Here is an 18128-nt window from a genome sequence, read left to right as displayed (position 1 = left end):
AACACAGAGTCCTAAACCTAAAATTAATACAAAGTCTAATATAACATGCATAGGCTTTGCACAATTTTTTTTGATTTTGGGCGCTATTGTGTGTGACACTATTTCTCATCTCTTTTGTTTTGACATCGTACCATTTGATAGGGGATTGAAAGGGCAACAAAAAAGATGCCCTGACATTTGACTTCAAGTTTATGGTTTTCATACAATTTAGGTTAAGAAATTTTAAATGGCAATCATTTTGAAACTAATGATTGAATTAAATTGGTAATTCTTCTGAATATGGATATTGTTATTAGATAAAAAACCATGCCAAGTTTGAGTTAAATCGGTCAAAACATTCTCGAGATATAAATAAAAATTTAATAAAACAAAATGGTAGATATCTCAAAAACGGTGTTTTTAAGAAAAACCATTATTCTTCATTTTACTTTATTTTGATTTATCTACCAAAGTTTTGTTTTGTAATTTTGGGAAATTTTGTGTAAAATTTGTATCGGAATAAACACAGCCTAACAGCCAATGAGTAAAACAGTCATACTTTTTATTTGCATACTGTAAACTGTACTTAAGAAGCTGTAGGCGTACACGAAAACCCCAAGTCTGCCTACATTACCAGGTTCGAAATAGTTTAAAATTTGCTATTAATCTGGTATTTTTTATTACACATAATCTTTTTTTGCCTAAAGATAAAGTTCATTTAGTGCCTTACTCTACGAGTTGATTGTAAAAACATGTATTTTAAATAATTGCAAGACCATAAAAGATCTGGATGTTTACTAATTATTTTGTATGACCTTTTTAGTCATTGGCTCTTCGACACAAACGTCTGCAGCCTGACAGCCACGGCATTTGCAAAAACAGCTGTCAAACACAGGAAGGCGGGAGTTATTAAAATGACAGTAACATAACCTAATTAGAGGTATAAGCTGAAATTACTTAATTTCAGGTGATTTGGATGGTATCGTTGTTATTTTTACATATATAGGTTAAAGTAGTGTTGCGTTAAATGTGAGGTTATATGACATCGGTAAAAAGCATTTAGGTGGCCAAACAAACAAAAATAAACCTAGTATTCCATACCGTACTATAAAACAAGCTACTTCCCTTATATATGCAAAAACTTCTCCTATACCAACCAATTACACCTATAAAATGTTTAAACAACTAAAACCATAACCGTAACAATGCAGAACTAACTGGCAGAACTAATAAAGTTAGAAGTTGAGGTTATGTTTTTTGGGGGCCATTTATTGAAATCTAGTCAGTAAAAAGATTTTCTATTTTTTCAGCATTAGGCCTAGTTGGATGTAAACAAAGATGGGGAAACTCCAGAAAACTGACCAACACCTAAGTTTAACCTACGAAATAAGAAATAACTGAACTAAACTTACCATCTCTTAGTCCATGCAATCATACGACGGTTCACTTGAAATGTAATTCACATCGTACTGCAACTGCACTAATCGAATACATCTACTGAGAGTAAGGTTAAAGTAGGCAGGCGACACGACAGACGTTGTCTGCTTCTAGCTGTAAAGACAATATACTACAACAGGTGCCCTGTTGCCAAATCTCCCTCGCCAACTGTGTATTACAGAGTTGCCGTTTCCAGGACGGCAGACGAGAAGCAGCCTACATTGCTCATTCTCGCTCTTCACGCATTTAATGTTCCTTATTTCATTTCGTAAATTCTACTACACCAATATTTCATTTTAAGTTTATGATTTACAAGTTTTTAAAAGACGTGCTATCTTTCTGTGCTAAACTAAGCAAAATTAATGGAGAATTGATAAAGTTAAAAGGTTCCCTATTGGTAGACTTGTATTTTCCAGTTTTAAGTAAGTTATATGTAAATTATTTAGACATTTACTTCAAAATTCTGGGGTGGGGTGGCAAAATACCGGGCTCCACAATTCTGGGTGGCAACTGCCACCCCTTGCCACCCCCAAATTACGCCTATGGTCTTATTATAAGACAAATAAAAAGATTGTGTATGTGTTGTCAAGGGGTTTCGTGAATGATAAGGATTTGCTTAAATATGAAATAGAAAATTCATTATATTAAAAGCAAGGCAGAACAGTAGCCTACTTATGTAAGTGTAATGGTAATGTGTGTAATGGTGAACTCTGGAACAAGAATAAAAACCTATAATATTACTAAATAAATTGAGCACGGTAATCCAACTAATTCATCTGCTAGGCAATAAGTGAAACTGTGAAAAATTCAATCTGAATTGAATGTAAAACATAGTCGGTTATTCATTCAACTAAAATAACCGATTTACGAGAGGAATAACTGACTGGTTAGTCGGATAAAAAAACCGTTCGGTTATCCCATTAGTACGAGTCACTTCACACTTCAATTTTTGATATTCCTTCACAGGTCATCACACTATAACAGGATTCTTTTCTGGCTAGTAAGAGGTCTAGAGCTAGTGAGATTATGATCTCTTACTTGATCAAGCCTCACCGGGCACCGAATAAATTGTGCAGTTATTAACATTTTTATTTAAGGGTGGGTAGTACATGTATTTCGTAGCCACATTTTAAAACTCATTTTAACCCATAAAATCTGTGTCATATCAAACTGCAGCAGCCAAAATCTATTACTATTACATTTTGTGATTTTCGTTTGATATTGATGGTTTTTTAAATCAATCTCTGCTTTAGCAAGATTCCTTAGGAATCATTTAATTTGAACGTTTTACTATATTGATATGAATTTAATAGATTTATTTTTCTTAAACTACACAATGTTTGTAGATTAGTTAGATTGGTAAACATTTAAATAATCCACTATCACTCCTTTCTTTTATATATGGTGTACTCGTACTCAAGAAAAACGTAATGAACTTAATACCGTACCATTACCAATATTAAAAACATACATTTTAAAGTCTGTACAGTCATATAACTATTAATATTATGGTCCATTTTCAAAATGTTTTTAATACATAACTTACAAGTTTGTCATATTGTTGGGTTCAAAAACCGTTTGTTCCTCTAACAGTAATTATTTGTAGTCCGCTTGATGAAACGGTGTGGTCGATAAACGGGGTTCGTAGTTGGGAAATCATGTTCAACAAATGTAGGTAGTAAAATTTTTTATAATGAACTTTCAAAAAAACGTAAAATCATTAAAATAAAAAAATAGTCCTCAGTGAATACAAGTTTTGTTTCGTATTAAGAAAACCTCTCAAAAATAAATGATAATTCTTTCCAAAATGATTGTAAAATCTATGAAATGTAAATTGCCTCCTACAGACCATTATTTAAAAAAATATAAATAAAACACTGTTTTTAAAATCTTGTTTTAAATCATTAATACAAGCAAAACAAAAAGTAGCAAGCGTTTTTGTTGTTTATTTTGTTTTTTACACGTTAACAATAAATTCTTTAATGAATTAAGCGGGAAAAGAAATGTATTGTTCTTTCTGCAACAAAGAAATTTTAAAGAAAAATCATAACTACCATTGCAAATCTAAAATACACTTTGACAATAAAAAATCAAAATACAACGAATTTAATCATTTTTAACGATGGGAAAATGAAAATGCAATTTTTAATTATGAAAATATGTCTTAAAAAAAACTGAATGAATTGAAACTTTTAACAAAATAAAAAATTGGTTTTATTTTTTATTGAAATATTACAAAACAATGCTGGTAAATTATCTTTAAGAACAACTGATGGATCATTAAGTGAAACTTTGATATAGCATACCCGAAAACTACAAAAACATCCACATATTCTTGGTTTCAAAAATATGAAATATAATAAAAAGAGCTGTTCAAAATGGAGTGCAAATTTAGGAAATATCTTGAAAAGAATTAATTAATAACTTGTACAAAGTTAAAACAAATAAACGAAAACCTGTAGAAAGTATTGTATAGGTACAAATATGATCGTATATTGAAGGCTATTTTAGTGCATAGACTACACTCTAATATAAACAATCTAAAGCTAAAACACATTAAAGTAAAAAAAGAAAAAAATATTTTCATTGCAGACTTATGTAATTAATGGAGTAATAAACACTATACTTAATTAAATACGTAATTGTAGTGAAACATAATCATTGCCTTTTGCAGCTCTAAAATTCGAACATGTATTTACAATCGAAAATCAGTACAATATTTTGATTAAAATTTAATTTTAGTTCTTTTATATGTTATGAGTGATCAGGATGTCTACGAAAAGTATAGTATCCTGGACTTGTTTGTGCAATAAACAAAAAAACGTAAAACAACAGTAGATTCTTAGATGGGAAATCCCTTGGGCTTAATTAGTTGGGACATTTTGGGCGAATATCCATTCCTCCTAAAAAGTACTATGAAGTTGTAGTATATACTTTATTAATTTGTTACTTATAAAATAGTTAAAATATACATTTGGTTTATTTGAAACAACATCTGTTGCTAAGCGCTTTGTACAAAAACCTAACATCCACAGTGCACATAATTGGTTCTGAACATATTCGTCAGAGGAAAGCCCCACACATTTAGTCGGCAACTTTCACTAGCTGTTGAGCATGTCCAGAATATCCTGAAGAGTCATGCCTCGCGTGTCGGGCACCACGAATATTGTGAAGAGCAGGGCCAGGAGGGAGAAGAAGGCGAAGATGAAGAAAGCGACATGGGCACCTAGTTCTGTGGTGACGTTGTTGAAGAACTTGGTAAGAATAAAGGCGATGAACCAGGCGAAGGAGGCGCAGATTGAAGACGCGAGAGCCTTCACATTGGAGGGAAACAATTCGGCAAATACGGCCCATGGAATAGGTGCAAATCCTGTAATACATTAAATATGAATTGTAAAATATGGTTCTTAAACTTTTGGCTAATGTGCAACACAAGAAAAACGGCGTTGTTTTTAAATTATTGGATATAAAGTTATATCTAATCTTGTTAATGGTATAGACATTTCTTTTTTTCTACTTGTAAACTAGTATTACCACACAGTTTTTCGTTCAAACACGGCTACTTTTGACAGTGGCGTTTACAATTTATTGGCATTGTATAAAGCACGTGTTTCATTTGAGTTCGTTTTGCTTACACCAGATTATTAAACAAGTATGATTATAGCTCAGCTCAAGAATAATAAGAATAATAAACAAATAAAAAACATTGATCATGCTTTACAAGACCACGACTATACCAATACCAATAACAAACAGTTATGCAAATTGTGACAACAGTCACACAATTTCTTTTAACAAACACATTACAATAATATTTGTTAAAGATCAAAGTCTTCAGGAAGCAGAAGCGGTTAGAAGAATAACAATTTCGATTATATCCATCATAAGTAATTTTTATCTTTCGAAATGATCGTAACCGATTAGAAGCATGTTCAAGACTGGAATGGGCCTTTAATACAGTTCAGTTTAGCTACGCACACCTTATCAGCAGTCACAATTGAATTGGTAGTTTCCGAAATACTCAAGGGTTCAGACTCCTGTAAGGTGGCTGATCCCTGTAAATCGGAATTAATGCACGAGGTACTCAATTAGAGATTTATATTGTTCTAGATTCAATAACATGAATCATCATTTTGCATCTACTGGCAAGTAAAGTTATATTATATACTGAGTGTTTATTACAAGCTGTTGGAAACACCTGTAAATTTCAGTTTGTAGAATGATATAAATCTTTCTTAAAGATTTATCATCATAAAATACCCTTGAACCGATTCATAAAAAATATAATTTCTATATAAATAATTATAATCCTGTTATGATTATACCCTTACCTACAGTGACGCATAGAATGTAGCCCACCAAGCTCAGTATGGGCATCCAACCGTAGGAAGACATGTCCGAGCCGTTTGACACGATGTAGAAGTAGAGACCGAGTAGAAACTGCGGGAAAACATTCGACGTGAGAATTGAAGCAAGTGTCAATATAGTAACAAGACATTGACAAGAGATATTTTGGCCTAAGAACGTACCTGAAAAATAGTCATCCCTACGGCAGACCAGATCAAAACATTCTTCATTCCGTATCGCCTGACGAGAGGAGCAGCGAAAGCTCGGAACACGAAAAGGATGACGCCCATAATGATGGTAGAGACACTTGAGGAAAATGAAGTACCCGCCATAATGAAGATGTTTTGAGCATAGAAGAGAACAACATTGAGACCACTGAACTGCTGGACGAAGAATAGCCCACAAGAGATGATCATACCGCGGCGGTTGCCTCGGTGAGTAACAAGGTCCGCAATGGTTGCCTTCTCTGACATTGATTTGTTCACTTGGCTCTACAAGTTCAAAGTTAAATTAGTGTCCAAGTGTAAGAGTGGTTTTTTGGAAGGTATGATTCCGTTATCAATAAATTAATGTTCTGCACAATTTAAATGACTTTTTATGTTAAACAGTTAGACAAATGTGCCTATAACTCAAGTATATGATTAGTTTTATACAAGTTTTGTTTAGGTACAAAACTACAAAACATCCTTTGTTCATATCCTGGCAGCTTCCAATAAGGTTTAATTAGTTCACTAATGTTGCATCTATGCCTGATAAAAGGCTGAAATGTGGTTTCCACGAAGACCTTCCAACAAGTTTTCTAGCCTCTGAAAATGTTGGCCACCAAGTAGATTTTGAACAATCGTTAGCATGATCAAGTTACCAATGTTTTAATGCTGCTCTGAACTGAATACCCTTTCTTTGTACGACAGTTAGTTATTGAAAACTTTTCAACACGAATATTTTTATAGTTGCTAGATTAATACCCCTCATCTACGTGTAAGTTTTTGAAAATGTCCTGAAATTTCACTTTAATAACTTAATAACCTTAGAGGAAATTAATAAGAGTGTGCACGAGTTGAAACTTAAGGTACGTTTTTATCTTTATAAATTTTAAGGTGTAAAATGTTTACCATTAGTGAAATGCATGTTATCATTCAGGATGTTTACAACGTTACATGTACGGAAATATTTTGTTATAAATATTAGTAGGGACATGTAAAGATACTTTTATAAGCAGTAAACATTCAACTTAGTTAAACAGTAAATATGTAATATAACCTTGTTTGAATATACATTTATTCAGTTACTCACAGAGTAGCAAAGTAAAAGAGTTTTAACATTTACAGATTGTAAGAACAAATTAAGATTGTATTGACATATGTAATGCAACGTATATAGTTTATAAATCACTTATTGGAAAACATACTCTCCACACTATAGCATATCTAATAGAAACGTTGTGTTTCGCAGAGCATGTACCTCTAGTAGATATTGATTGTGAAACACGTACAGGTTTTGTTTTTAAACACAAAGAAGAGAGTAGGTGAAGAGATCGTAGAGGTGAGAAGAGAGCACAGGGCTAGCGCAGCAACTATTACAGCGTTTACCCACTGCCTCTCTTCTTTTCACTTAGTTTCTCTTTCTCTGTGGTAAAATAAATCTACTGTAAAAACAGACAATTTTTTATCTTAATTGAAATGTACGTTGTAATTCAGGGTGTTCGCAACGTTAAAAGTACGTAAATATATTTTTAGAAATATAAAAACTATAATAAACATATGACAATGGTGTAATTCAGCTATAAATAAAGCATTAGGGCTGTATACCTGCATAGTAGACAATTCGTTCTGCACATCTTCTGCGCTACGTCCTGACCTGAGCCACGTGAGGCTGGCCAGCGCTCCTGAGACATTCTTCTTGCGGAGACAGTAGTAGGGCGTCTCGGGGATGATGCTAAAAAGGATGAAGAAGAGGATGGAAGGGATGAAATTGATGTAGATGAGAGCTGAGAAGGAAACGTATGGGCCAAACACGTACTCGATGAGGAATCCACCGACGAGGAAAAAGGCGAAGAGAGATCCCAGCGCCCCCCGCACTTCAGGCTGAGGAAATCATTTTCGTTAGATGGGACTATACGAAGGGTGAACTTTTCAAACAAGGTATTAGAATAAATGTATTAGGCTAAGAACAAAATCTCATTCTAACAAGTCAATTAAAATTTCGCTGGCTGTAACGTATTAATGTAAAAATAGTTGTTTCAGAACGCTTGACTTTAATATTATCATGTATTTTTACAAGCTAGTTCTTCAGAATTGATGTAGAATTCGAGATAAATGTTCAGTTTCAGAATAAAGTTCTTTAGAAATGTGTATTCGTACAAAGTGAATTTCAAAACATTAACAAATTAATATCACATTTGATAAATCTACTCTTATGAAATACAAATTGTTTATATGGTACAGCGTAAGTATAATAGCATTTTAAAATTTGCAGGAAAGGTCACATAAGTGATGAAATATATTTAAACTTGAGCTCTCATTCTTGAAAACTAAGTTTTAAACGTAGGAAGCCTATATTGAGTTGCCCTTAAGGACAAGAAATTTATATAGAGCCTCATTTAATAATAATAATATAAATATAATAACCTTAATTATATATTGAACTGAACTAAAATCTATTATATTTATTATGTATTGTAAATTTGTTAATTAGCCACAACTACTGGTAACAGTGGTTAGTAATATTCCATTATTGCCATGTCTTGTAAATTAGAATTACTGTGGAATAAACTTCATTATTCATATTCATTATTCACTTAGAATATATTGAATTATTAAGAAGTTTGTGGATAGACTCATCTCTGTGAATCTTTCAAAATGTTTCCCTCAACATTGGTAGGTTATGTTCACTTCACCATTTATCCGGAACTGGGATTACTATTAACACATTTAATTACCTCAGAGACTTCAGCGACATACATGGGGACGGTAAGGAAGGCCATTCCTCCTGCCAGTCCGCCGAGGAACCTGCCGATGTAGATCTCCCAGACCAAGGAGGACAGGAAAACCACTGCCCACGCGACGATGCTGAGTACTGTGGCGATGAAGAGGGTCCATCGGCGTCCCACCAGGTTGACGAGGGTGCCGGCCAGGAAAGGACCGAACATGGTACCCAGGGCTGTCATACCACCGATCCACGACCCTTGCTCATCCGTTAGCAGCAGCCAGGAGTTGGTGGGGTCCTCCAACTTTGGTAGGGTGGGGGAGGGCCAGCTATAATGTGTCCCTACCGCCACCGAAGCCATGTTCGCTGTTAACAACGCCACAAGGAAATATATAATCAAATAATATACTATGATCTTGAAATAAGACTTAAAATAACTTTTTTGACATCTACAAATCAAATATCAGAATATGACATTAATAAAGATTCCTTGACACCGTCAGAAGGTTGTATTGTATGATGAGTGGTTTCCCGAAAAAAAAAATCTTCCTTAGACACATTATTGAATATATTTATGTTAAAATATCAAGAGCAATTTAAAGGTAATCTAAAATACTTGTAAGAAAAGGATATGGGAATTGTAGCAGGAGTTATTTGGAGAGGTAAAGAGTATAATCACCAAAACCAATCCTTTAAATTTGCACAACTTCCAGATACTCTTTGCTATAGTGCAGGAGCTGAGAGGCAATTTGCTCATTATATAAGGACACAACCACGTCTTTCGTGACAATGAAAGGAATAGTGTTTGGGGGTACCAGTGCTCTTTCTGCCAATCGTTATATCCCCTATTAATACCCGATTTACAATTATGTTAAATGTTTGAGCAAAATTGGATGGTATAGAAACGAATCTTCTTTTGATAGCAAAATATTGATAAGCGTTTTTAACTAATAACATTGACATTACGAATGAGGACACGGCAAGGATTGTTTTCTTAGAACAACGATGCATTTATTATCATAACCCCTAATAACCTAATCTCAAAAAATAAGTACGTGTAAATTTTACCCTTCTCTCCTGGGCATCGTCAAATGCACTGTCGATACTTGTGTAACGTATCTTAAAAATTTTATCGAGAATGACAATATTGAGATAAAATGTCGCTATTATGTGATACCGTATCATTTATAGATAGTACTATCGTACTTCAAGTTCGAGATCACAACAACATTATGCTATTTTCTGGATTTATCCACATAACGAATGATTGCACAAGGTTAAGACAATTTATTTAATATTTTTCTCATCTTATGTTCAGTCTCAATACTTTATGAGAACTTGAGTTTTCTGAGAAAGCTTCTAAATCTAACGATAAAATCTCCAAAAGTCGACATTATGATACAAAGCTCTTATGGTGAAAGATTTCGGATGTAACAAAAGTAAACCCCAAAGATAATCATACACATGTTATACCGTAGTTGTCATATGTGAATCACTTTTGTTTCTAAATTAATTTTATATATAACATTTTTTCATGTTCAGAATCTTCTGCATATTTTATCACTGACTGATTTACTGGTTTAGAAACTAATGAACCGATTATCAAAGTAGCACTGATGGATTTAGTAACTCAGAAACTAATTAGCCGATTGCCAGGTTGCCACTGACTGATTTGCTGACTCAGAAACTACTGTAACGATTTTATGCATAAATGAAGGGAGTACTCCAAATGTCGAAGAATACTAAAATACGGTTATCACTTTCAAAGTAGTGCATTACTTTTTTGTGTGGCAAGTTTCAAATTGTAATAAAATATGACAGAATGGAGACAACGAAAAGTCATCTGGTTTATTAAACGGTGACTTTTTCAGCATGCAGACAAAAATAACTCAACAAGTTGTTGCTACTCCGTGGAGAGGGGCTTCATGGTTCAGGTTACGGCGTAGGGCTTATGTCATGAGTTTAGTCCGCCCAAGATTTTCCTAGAAACACTATGGTATTAGGTGGTTGGGTAAATCCCGTCTTGTGTATCTCGCTGGCGCCATGTCGTTGTGAAGAAACATATCTGAATACTTGGCGTATCTGCGAGGATTCCAAACTAGAACCAGAGGTACTGACCATCTTGATCGTTGGGCAAATGTGGCGATACCGAAACTTCTGGTGCTGACTTTCTTCTTACGCCTCCTATAGACGAATAATTCCTACTTTTTCTTATCCTTCCCCAGTTTTCAGTTTGTCAATCATAAGGTTTCAGATATTCAACAACCAACAGGCCTGTGAGAAACAGAGCCTATGATGCACCTTAGAGACCTTAAAGTAACCACACTTACTTATTGTGTAGGACTCAGGTTGAGTGGACTCATATTTCCCTAGCCACTAAAGGGAACAAAGAAATCAGAAACGTGGTCTCTTCTACTCTAAGAAATATATATTTAAAAGACCCGCGTATTGTCTCAATTCCATTTAGCAATTAGCACTGCAATAGTCAATAAAAAGACTGAAATATCTGAAGACATGAAGAATAAAGATATGGTATTCAATCTAAAGTGGATATTATAAAGTAATTAACTGCCATGACTCTCGAAATATAAGCTTGCAATAAAGTTTATACTTTTCACTAATAATACTAGTTTTGACCTCGCCAAAGTAATAATAATAATAATAATAACAACAACAATAATAATAATGACAATAATAATAATAATAGAAGATGTAGTGCAAAAGAGATGGGGAATATCCCCCACCACAGTTCCTCTACGTAAATTGTGTATACTATATTCAAAATTTAACTTTTATATTTACTTTCATCTTGATGTGATCATATAAAAATGAAAACAATGCATAAGCCACCAAAAAACATTTTAGACGAAAATAAATATATCAGATTTTGTTTTATGCAAGATGTTGATTTCATAAAATTACTGTGCTATGTCGTTTGGAGGGGTAAAGTGATTAAATGCAAGTGCAAACCAGGCGCCGAGTATCGTGGCCTGTATTGTAATTGTTTTAAATGTATTTTTTCTAACCTTAGTACAATAAGGTTATTTGATTCCCAATTAAAACCTTATCAAAAATTTCACTTGGTATCATCTGATTTACTTTGACAGCTATGGATCTGCTAGATAAGAGAGTCCTTGAATTGATATGTTGGTTACAAACAAACAGTTTATCTCGAGTTGGTATATACTATAACTACAAGCAGATAAGGCCAGCCATTGATGAGTTGCTATTATTTAAGTGGTTTTTTATGTTACAATTGCAATAGGTGAACAGTTAAAGTAAACCGTATAGGTTACTAACCCTTTAATATCAACAAAAGTGTTACGTTGTTGTAATGTTTTTGTTGTAAAATCTGTGGTTTTGGTAAATGGTTGGGTATAAAATACTCAATTTTACATAAATATGTAAGGAAAGGAGACTTTAAATTTACAACACAATACTTTTGATCTCAATCCAGTTCACTTTTACATGGACTAGTCTAGATATCTCTGATGTCGAAACGATGTAAAGAGTTCATTTTGAGCTTCTTCGTCACCGACCTTTTTGCATCTCTTCAGACGGACTCTTGTTCCTTGAGTCAAGTCTGTGAATTGAATAAACCCTTCCTATCATAGTTACGTTAAGTCGTCATTATTACGCAAATAGCCAGTTTTCTGAAAATAACTAGGATGTTAGTTTTTTTAAATTTGTCTATGAGTTTGAGTAAATGCTATTTAAAGGCTTTCCTCACAATTCACTCAAATCAGAGAATTCGAATAACCCCCACCCCGGGGTTGGAATCAGAGGATTTAATTCACTCATTATGATCTGTCCAGATTAAAATTCGTGCATCTGTTAGAACTACCATTAGAAATGTTGTCTGATGTTTTAAAGAAATACATCACACCTATTTGCATTTTTCCAACTTCATACTGATGGATTTATATTGTTTCAATTATAACTCTTGTTCTAGACCCCTTTTCTGTTGATTATGGTCAATAATGTACATATATATACACAACTTTACCGAATTCAGCGTATAAAACCTGGCATTGAAGATGTTAATATAGACTTATAAACTATGTTGCAGTGAATAAAAGTGTGGTTCAAGCAAGAAATAGCAGTTAACTGTAGTTAAATGAATGTCTCAGAGAATATCATAAAAAAAGAATCCTGTTAATAAATTTATTGAATTCCATGGTTGGCTACACAAAGTTCAAAACACGAGTAAGGCTAGTAAGTGTTAATTAGGGATTTAAAACTAATAAATCAAACTGTATTTAGAAGGAAACCGAAAGAAGTGAAAGCGAGTATATTATTCTGTTTCTGGCCATAGTTGTTAATTTGGCTGACCATTGCATACAAGGTCTTTGGAATCGTCCCGAGTGTACTGTTGCTCTCTGCAATATTGTTACTGTACGCAATCATCAGAGTGTTCAGAGGGATCCTCTAGGCTTAATACACAGGAGTGTTTCGTTTGTCGTAAACAATACAATCTAGTTGGACACGGTACAAAACCAGCACAATACTTGGTAATCAGTTGTGATAATATTACAACGGATCAATTGGCTTTACATTGCAAAGGTACCAATACAATGCCCTCAATGTCATGAGAACATAATACTATACATCTTTCAAGGAGGCAGCCACACCCCTAATTCGCCCAGTATGATTTGTATACTGAACTAATAACGTTTGTCTTGCAAATTTATCAAAAACTCACTGAATTCACAGAACTGAAGATGTTTATAATCGATTAATACCTTTATCACAAATCACATGTCTTTAAGTAGCGATACTGTAGTCTCTGGAGTGATACTTGACTTACAGGATTGACAAAAATTGAGATAGGCTATACGACGGGGCGCCACTTTACTCCTTTGTTTTTACATATTAATTACTAAGTACCGTCTGAACCGAGCCCTTTCCTTACGTGTATCCCAAAATCGCGGCTTTGTTCTTTTACAGGTTTTTAGGGTGGCGGGAAACTCGCTTTGTTTTGTTCATTACTGTTTAGAAATCTTTCTTAATATCGTACACACTACTCTTGTAGGTAATGTTAATTTTGTATTTATCAGCAATGACTTTTATATAATATTGTCCTCCCTTTATCCCTTAATTTTCCGTATAGCTGAGTTCCAATCAGAGAAATTCAAAATATCTGTACAAGTTCATGCCGAACTTTCAAACCAATTTCATAAAAATACGTTTCTATTAAATTTGACGTTAAATCCAAAATTCAGTCTCGAGTATCCCGTAATTTTGCATTTTAGAATTTGAATCGTGATTTTTATGTTATAAAATGTTTAATAATCGCGCGAGATTCTCATTATTTTGTCTCACAGTGCATATTACTGTTTGTGCATATTATTGTATGGACGAACTTCCAAAAACCTTCCTGAGTTACATCTCCATTTTAAGTAGACTCATTAATGTATTTTATGGCATCTCACAAATCTTTAAGGTCCAAATGTCTACCGTACTTCAAAAGGTCAAATTGTATTAGTGTATACTGTGAAATTACGTACACTAAATACGGGTAAAAAGTAAACTTTTTAATGCTTTCTGTTGTAATCAAAATACAAAAGAAATTAGCGTTTATTCTTGGTTTTCTTTTGAACCATAATAATGGTTATGTTATGTATTATACCAGAAAATGTTCTATGAGTTAAATTACTTGTAATGTATTTGCCATAGATTAAGGAAAATATAATGTTTGTCCAATAAATACATCATTATTATATACATACAGAGGGATAGGCATAAAGTAACTGATTGCCAAATTTAATTAATATAATTATTTTGCCAAGAAATAGCAAAATTACATATATAATGAAATATGATTGTGTTAAATTCATCCTGTGTCTCAAAAACTATGACAGTGTACAAGAATCTAGAATCCAAGAATGAATGATATCAAATTTTGATCAAGGTTAAAATACACATGTTGTATCTTCTAGTGGACAAGACATGTAGCGTTCAAGAATCAATATGTTCGTCTTGTCCAAGTACACCATAACATGGACAAGTGACAATAACAAGATTAGATAAGAAGTTCCTCACTAAATTATTGAAGTCATCAATAAAAGATATGTTCGATTTATTTGGAAAATGAGTCTTACATGCCAGTGAGGTATCCGGGATTTAAATTTCTGTAGAACCCATCTTATATTTCTTGGAAGAGAAAGGGGAAAGGAACTGACTCTCCTTTAACTTTATACTGCGTATATTGTAACGTATTAAAAGTAAGAACGTTTGGAAAATATATGTAATAAAGCTTTGAGAAATAGATTAGATTGAACAGAATAGTGTCGTCTACTTTTTCCATCTCATGCGCCCGAGTCTGTACATATTTTTAAACCCTGATAATTAAAAACACGTTATGTTATGGTATTGCAAATTTGTAAAAATTTTATATCATAAATCTGCTTAAATTTCTGAGTTTTCATCAAATTTACAAACGTTGAAGTCAAAGTTTATTCCAACTGTTTTTACAAATTTGGGGGGTTTGAAAAAGAATGTCTCGTACGAGATAACAAACTTTTAACGCTTTAATGTTTTTACTTTTCTTATCCACTCAATAATCCGCTTCATTCGATATTCCATCTATCTGGTGATTGTTTGAGTTGCACCAAATAGTTAGTATTTTTTAGTTTATAACTACAGTAGCTAGTATAAATATACGAGTTACTTTAGCTAAGCTTATTGGAACAATTTTATCAGTTGTACTCTCTGAAAAAAAAACTTAATCTAGTTTTAAACATATTTGACTCAGCGCAAACTTGTTGTGAAAAAATGTGAAAAACGAATTTTTACCTATTTGATTGATAATTTAGTTAACACGTTCATAGTTAACATAATAGTGGTTTTTAATAAATAATTATTAATTTGAAGTACACTACCTGACGAACAAGCTTGCCGCTGAAATTCTCGCTTCTCTGGGACTTCGTCTCAGTTATGTATGAGTGTTTATTTATATTTTGTACACCATCAGTTTAGTACCAGAGTGAAAACCAAACTAGATACCTATTGTACCTTCGTTTAGCGTGGATTCGTCCTACTTTCCAGATCGATCAGTTGACTCCCAAGATTACTTTGTAACATACAATTAATTATACACAAGTAAATATAAAATAAACACAATATTCTGTGATAAAACGTTTCTTTGGTTTTCTTAAATAAACCCGAACGAAAATATTCTCTTTGTGTTAAATAAAGAGTAGACTGACTTACCGGAGAGTACGCAAGCGTACAGGTTTCCCTTGAAGCCGGGGAAGTTGATCATGGTGGGCGGTTCGGCTACCTTCTGGTGTTTGTCCACAGACACAGAAGTTCTGCCCTCTCAGTGATAACAGTGTTTGTTTAAGTAAGTACCTGATTATATCATAATAGACGTCAGATACGCATCGATCACTTTGCCGAACCGTGCGCAACTCTGCTTATCTCCAACTAGGTTTCTTGATATCGTATTGTATTGGTGCAGTCTCCAGATTAAGGGAAATCTCATCATCCGACACATTCACCATAAATGGCTTGAACGGTCACCAGCCGGCATAGCCAACGTGCTCCACGTGCAGGAGGGAAACACGTGGAAGTCATTCATAAATTACACGCATTTTCCATTCATTGAAGTAGTAAATCAATGCTGATTTTTAAAGTAATGATACACCAGAGAGTTGCTCATATTTCGATTAAGAACAGGCTGAAGTGATAATAAGTTTGACGTTTATTCCATGAGATCAATGTTAACCTCAAATTCTCTATGCCCATATTTTTGGTCGCAGAATTCTCTTCTTGTTCATGTTTAATTTTTAAAATATGGTTAAACTATGATAGCTCTATAGCTATGTAATATGTTAACACGTATGATATAGCTCAAGTATGATACATACTTTATCTATATTATATGATGTTAATATACCTTCACTGTGACACGAGTCATGTACCGACTTTAGGACAAGTGAGGGTAGTAGTGATGTACGTCCATCGCAGTCTATGTGTGTCATCGTGTTGGTACATTTCTAGCCCTAATTATGTGTTTTTAATACATATACAAACGCCTTTTCTTGTTTATTTTTTATTTTAAAGTGTAAGTATTTCAAAGATAAAGTACAAAAACAAATTTAAAAATTAATATTAATATCGGAAGATTTGAAATAACATTTGGATGCATATTAATTATTTATCGAAAACGAGACATGTCTCGTAATTCTACGACAAAAAATAAAAGTGGCATCGTGTTTGGGGTTTAAAATTGCTCTTGCGGGGCTACAATCACGATGACCAGACTAGACTAGTACAAGTGGCCCTAATTTGAGTTGTTATAGCATAGCCAAGGATAAGCGTGGTATAGTGTTCAAAAGATATCCGCAAACAGTAATAAGTCCGCAATAAGTTTGGGAATTTAATACTTGAATGTGAAATCAACCTTATACAATTTTCAGCACGTTTAACTGTTCTTCTGAATGGGGAGGTTGTATTAAAATTCAGGAAAAGAATAGCTTTAATCCATTATACTACTCGACAGTACTTGCTGCTCCTAGAAGAAAATTTGTGTCGCCCCTGGTACTGAGTTGGTAAGCGTCTACGTTTAAAACCTCAGGGTCTCGGGTTCTAATCCTGGTTTAGCTATTGCATTTTTGCTCGCTAATAAATCACTTAGGTCTAATTTGGAATAATTTGAGGAACGGTTATGAACTGATCAAGAGCTCTAAACCTTCAAATCACGATAAAGAACAAAACATAAACAAAAATAGTATATCTGTAGAGTGCACATAGAATAAACATAAATATCTGTAAAATACCTGAAGTATGTAAATAGTCTACATCGAATGAATATGTCAATCATTCTAGAAGATATTTTCATTAAATCTGTAGCCTTCTATAATCGCGAGAGACGACTTGATTGTGTTCATCAGTAGCGCTACGCAATATACTGTTCTGTGTAATGTACAATATGCAGCAGAAGGTTAACTATTGAATAAAAAAGAGTCTATTTAAATTCAAGAAACGATACTACAAGACCTGTCCTGTCATCAGTAGCACTACGCAATATACTGTTTCTGTGTAATGTACAATATGCAGCAGAAGGTTAAATATTGAATAAAAAAGGAGTATATTTAAAATCCAAGAAAACGATAATACAAGAATTGTCCTGTCATCAGTAGCATTACGCAATATACCTGTACTGTTCTGTGTAATGTACAATATGCAGCAGAAGGTTAACTATTGAATTAAAAAAGAGTCTGTTTAAATTCAAGAAACGATACTACAAGACTTGTCCTGTCATCAGTAGCACTACGCAATATACTGTTCTGTGTAATGTACAATATGCAGCAGAAGGTTAACTATTGAATTAAAAAAGAGTCTGTTTAAATTCAAGAAACGATACTACAAGACTTGTCCTGTCATCAGTAGCACTACGCAATATACTGTTCTGTGTAATGTACAATATGCAGCAG

General features: G+C 33.5%; 1 protein-coding gene across 1 annotated transcript; it reads right to left on the bottom strand.

Moving 5' to 3' along the window:
* Window positions 1-4337: 4337 nt before the first annotated feature.
* LOC124359704 (facilitated trehalose transporter Tret1-like) lies at window positions 4338-16053 on the bottom strand. The gene is made up of 6 exons (XM_046812655.1): window positions 15901-16053; window positions 8702-9054; window positions 7572-7847; window positions 5946-6254; window positions 5748-5856; window positions 4338-4786 (listed from the first exon to the last, which is right to left on the bottom strand). The coding sequence occupies exons 1-6, from the start codon at window positions 15950-15952 to the stop codon at window positions 4518-4520; spliced, it is 1368 nt and encodes a 455-aa protein (XP_046668611.1). The 5' UTR covers window positions 15953-16053; the 3' UTR covers window positions 4338-4517.
* Window positions 16054-18128: the final 2075 nt, after the last annotated feature.

Source organism: Homalodisca vitripennis, chromosome 4 (genome assembly GCF_021130785.1).
Source record: "Homalodisca vitripennis isolate AUS2020 chromosome 4, UT_GWSS_2.1, whole genome shotgun sequence".
NCBI classification, from domain to species: domain Eukaryota; kingdom Metazoa; phylum Arthropoda; class Insecta; order Hemiptera; family Cicadellidae; genus Homalodisca; species Homalodisca vitripennis.
Note: the sequence above shows the minus strand (reverse complement) of the source record. Positions and strands in the feature narration are given on the sequence as shown.

Excerpts from the sequence above, each read along its gene's own strand:
- LOC124359704 (XM_046812655.1), bottom strand. The coding sequence starts at position 15,952 with ATGATCAACTTCCCCGGCTTCAAGGGAAACCTGTACGCTTGCGTACTC. Across the intron at positions 9,055-15,900 it reads GTACGCTTGCGTACTCTCCG|CGAACATGGCTTCGGTGGCG; the intron begins GTAAGTCAGTCT and ends CGTTGTTAACAG. Across the intron at positions 6,255-7,571 it reads ACGAATTGTCTACTATGCAG|AGCCAAGTGAACAAATCAAT; the intron begins GTATACAGCCCT and ends TTGAACTTGTAG.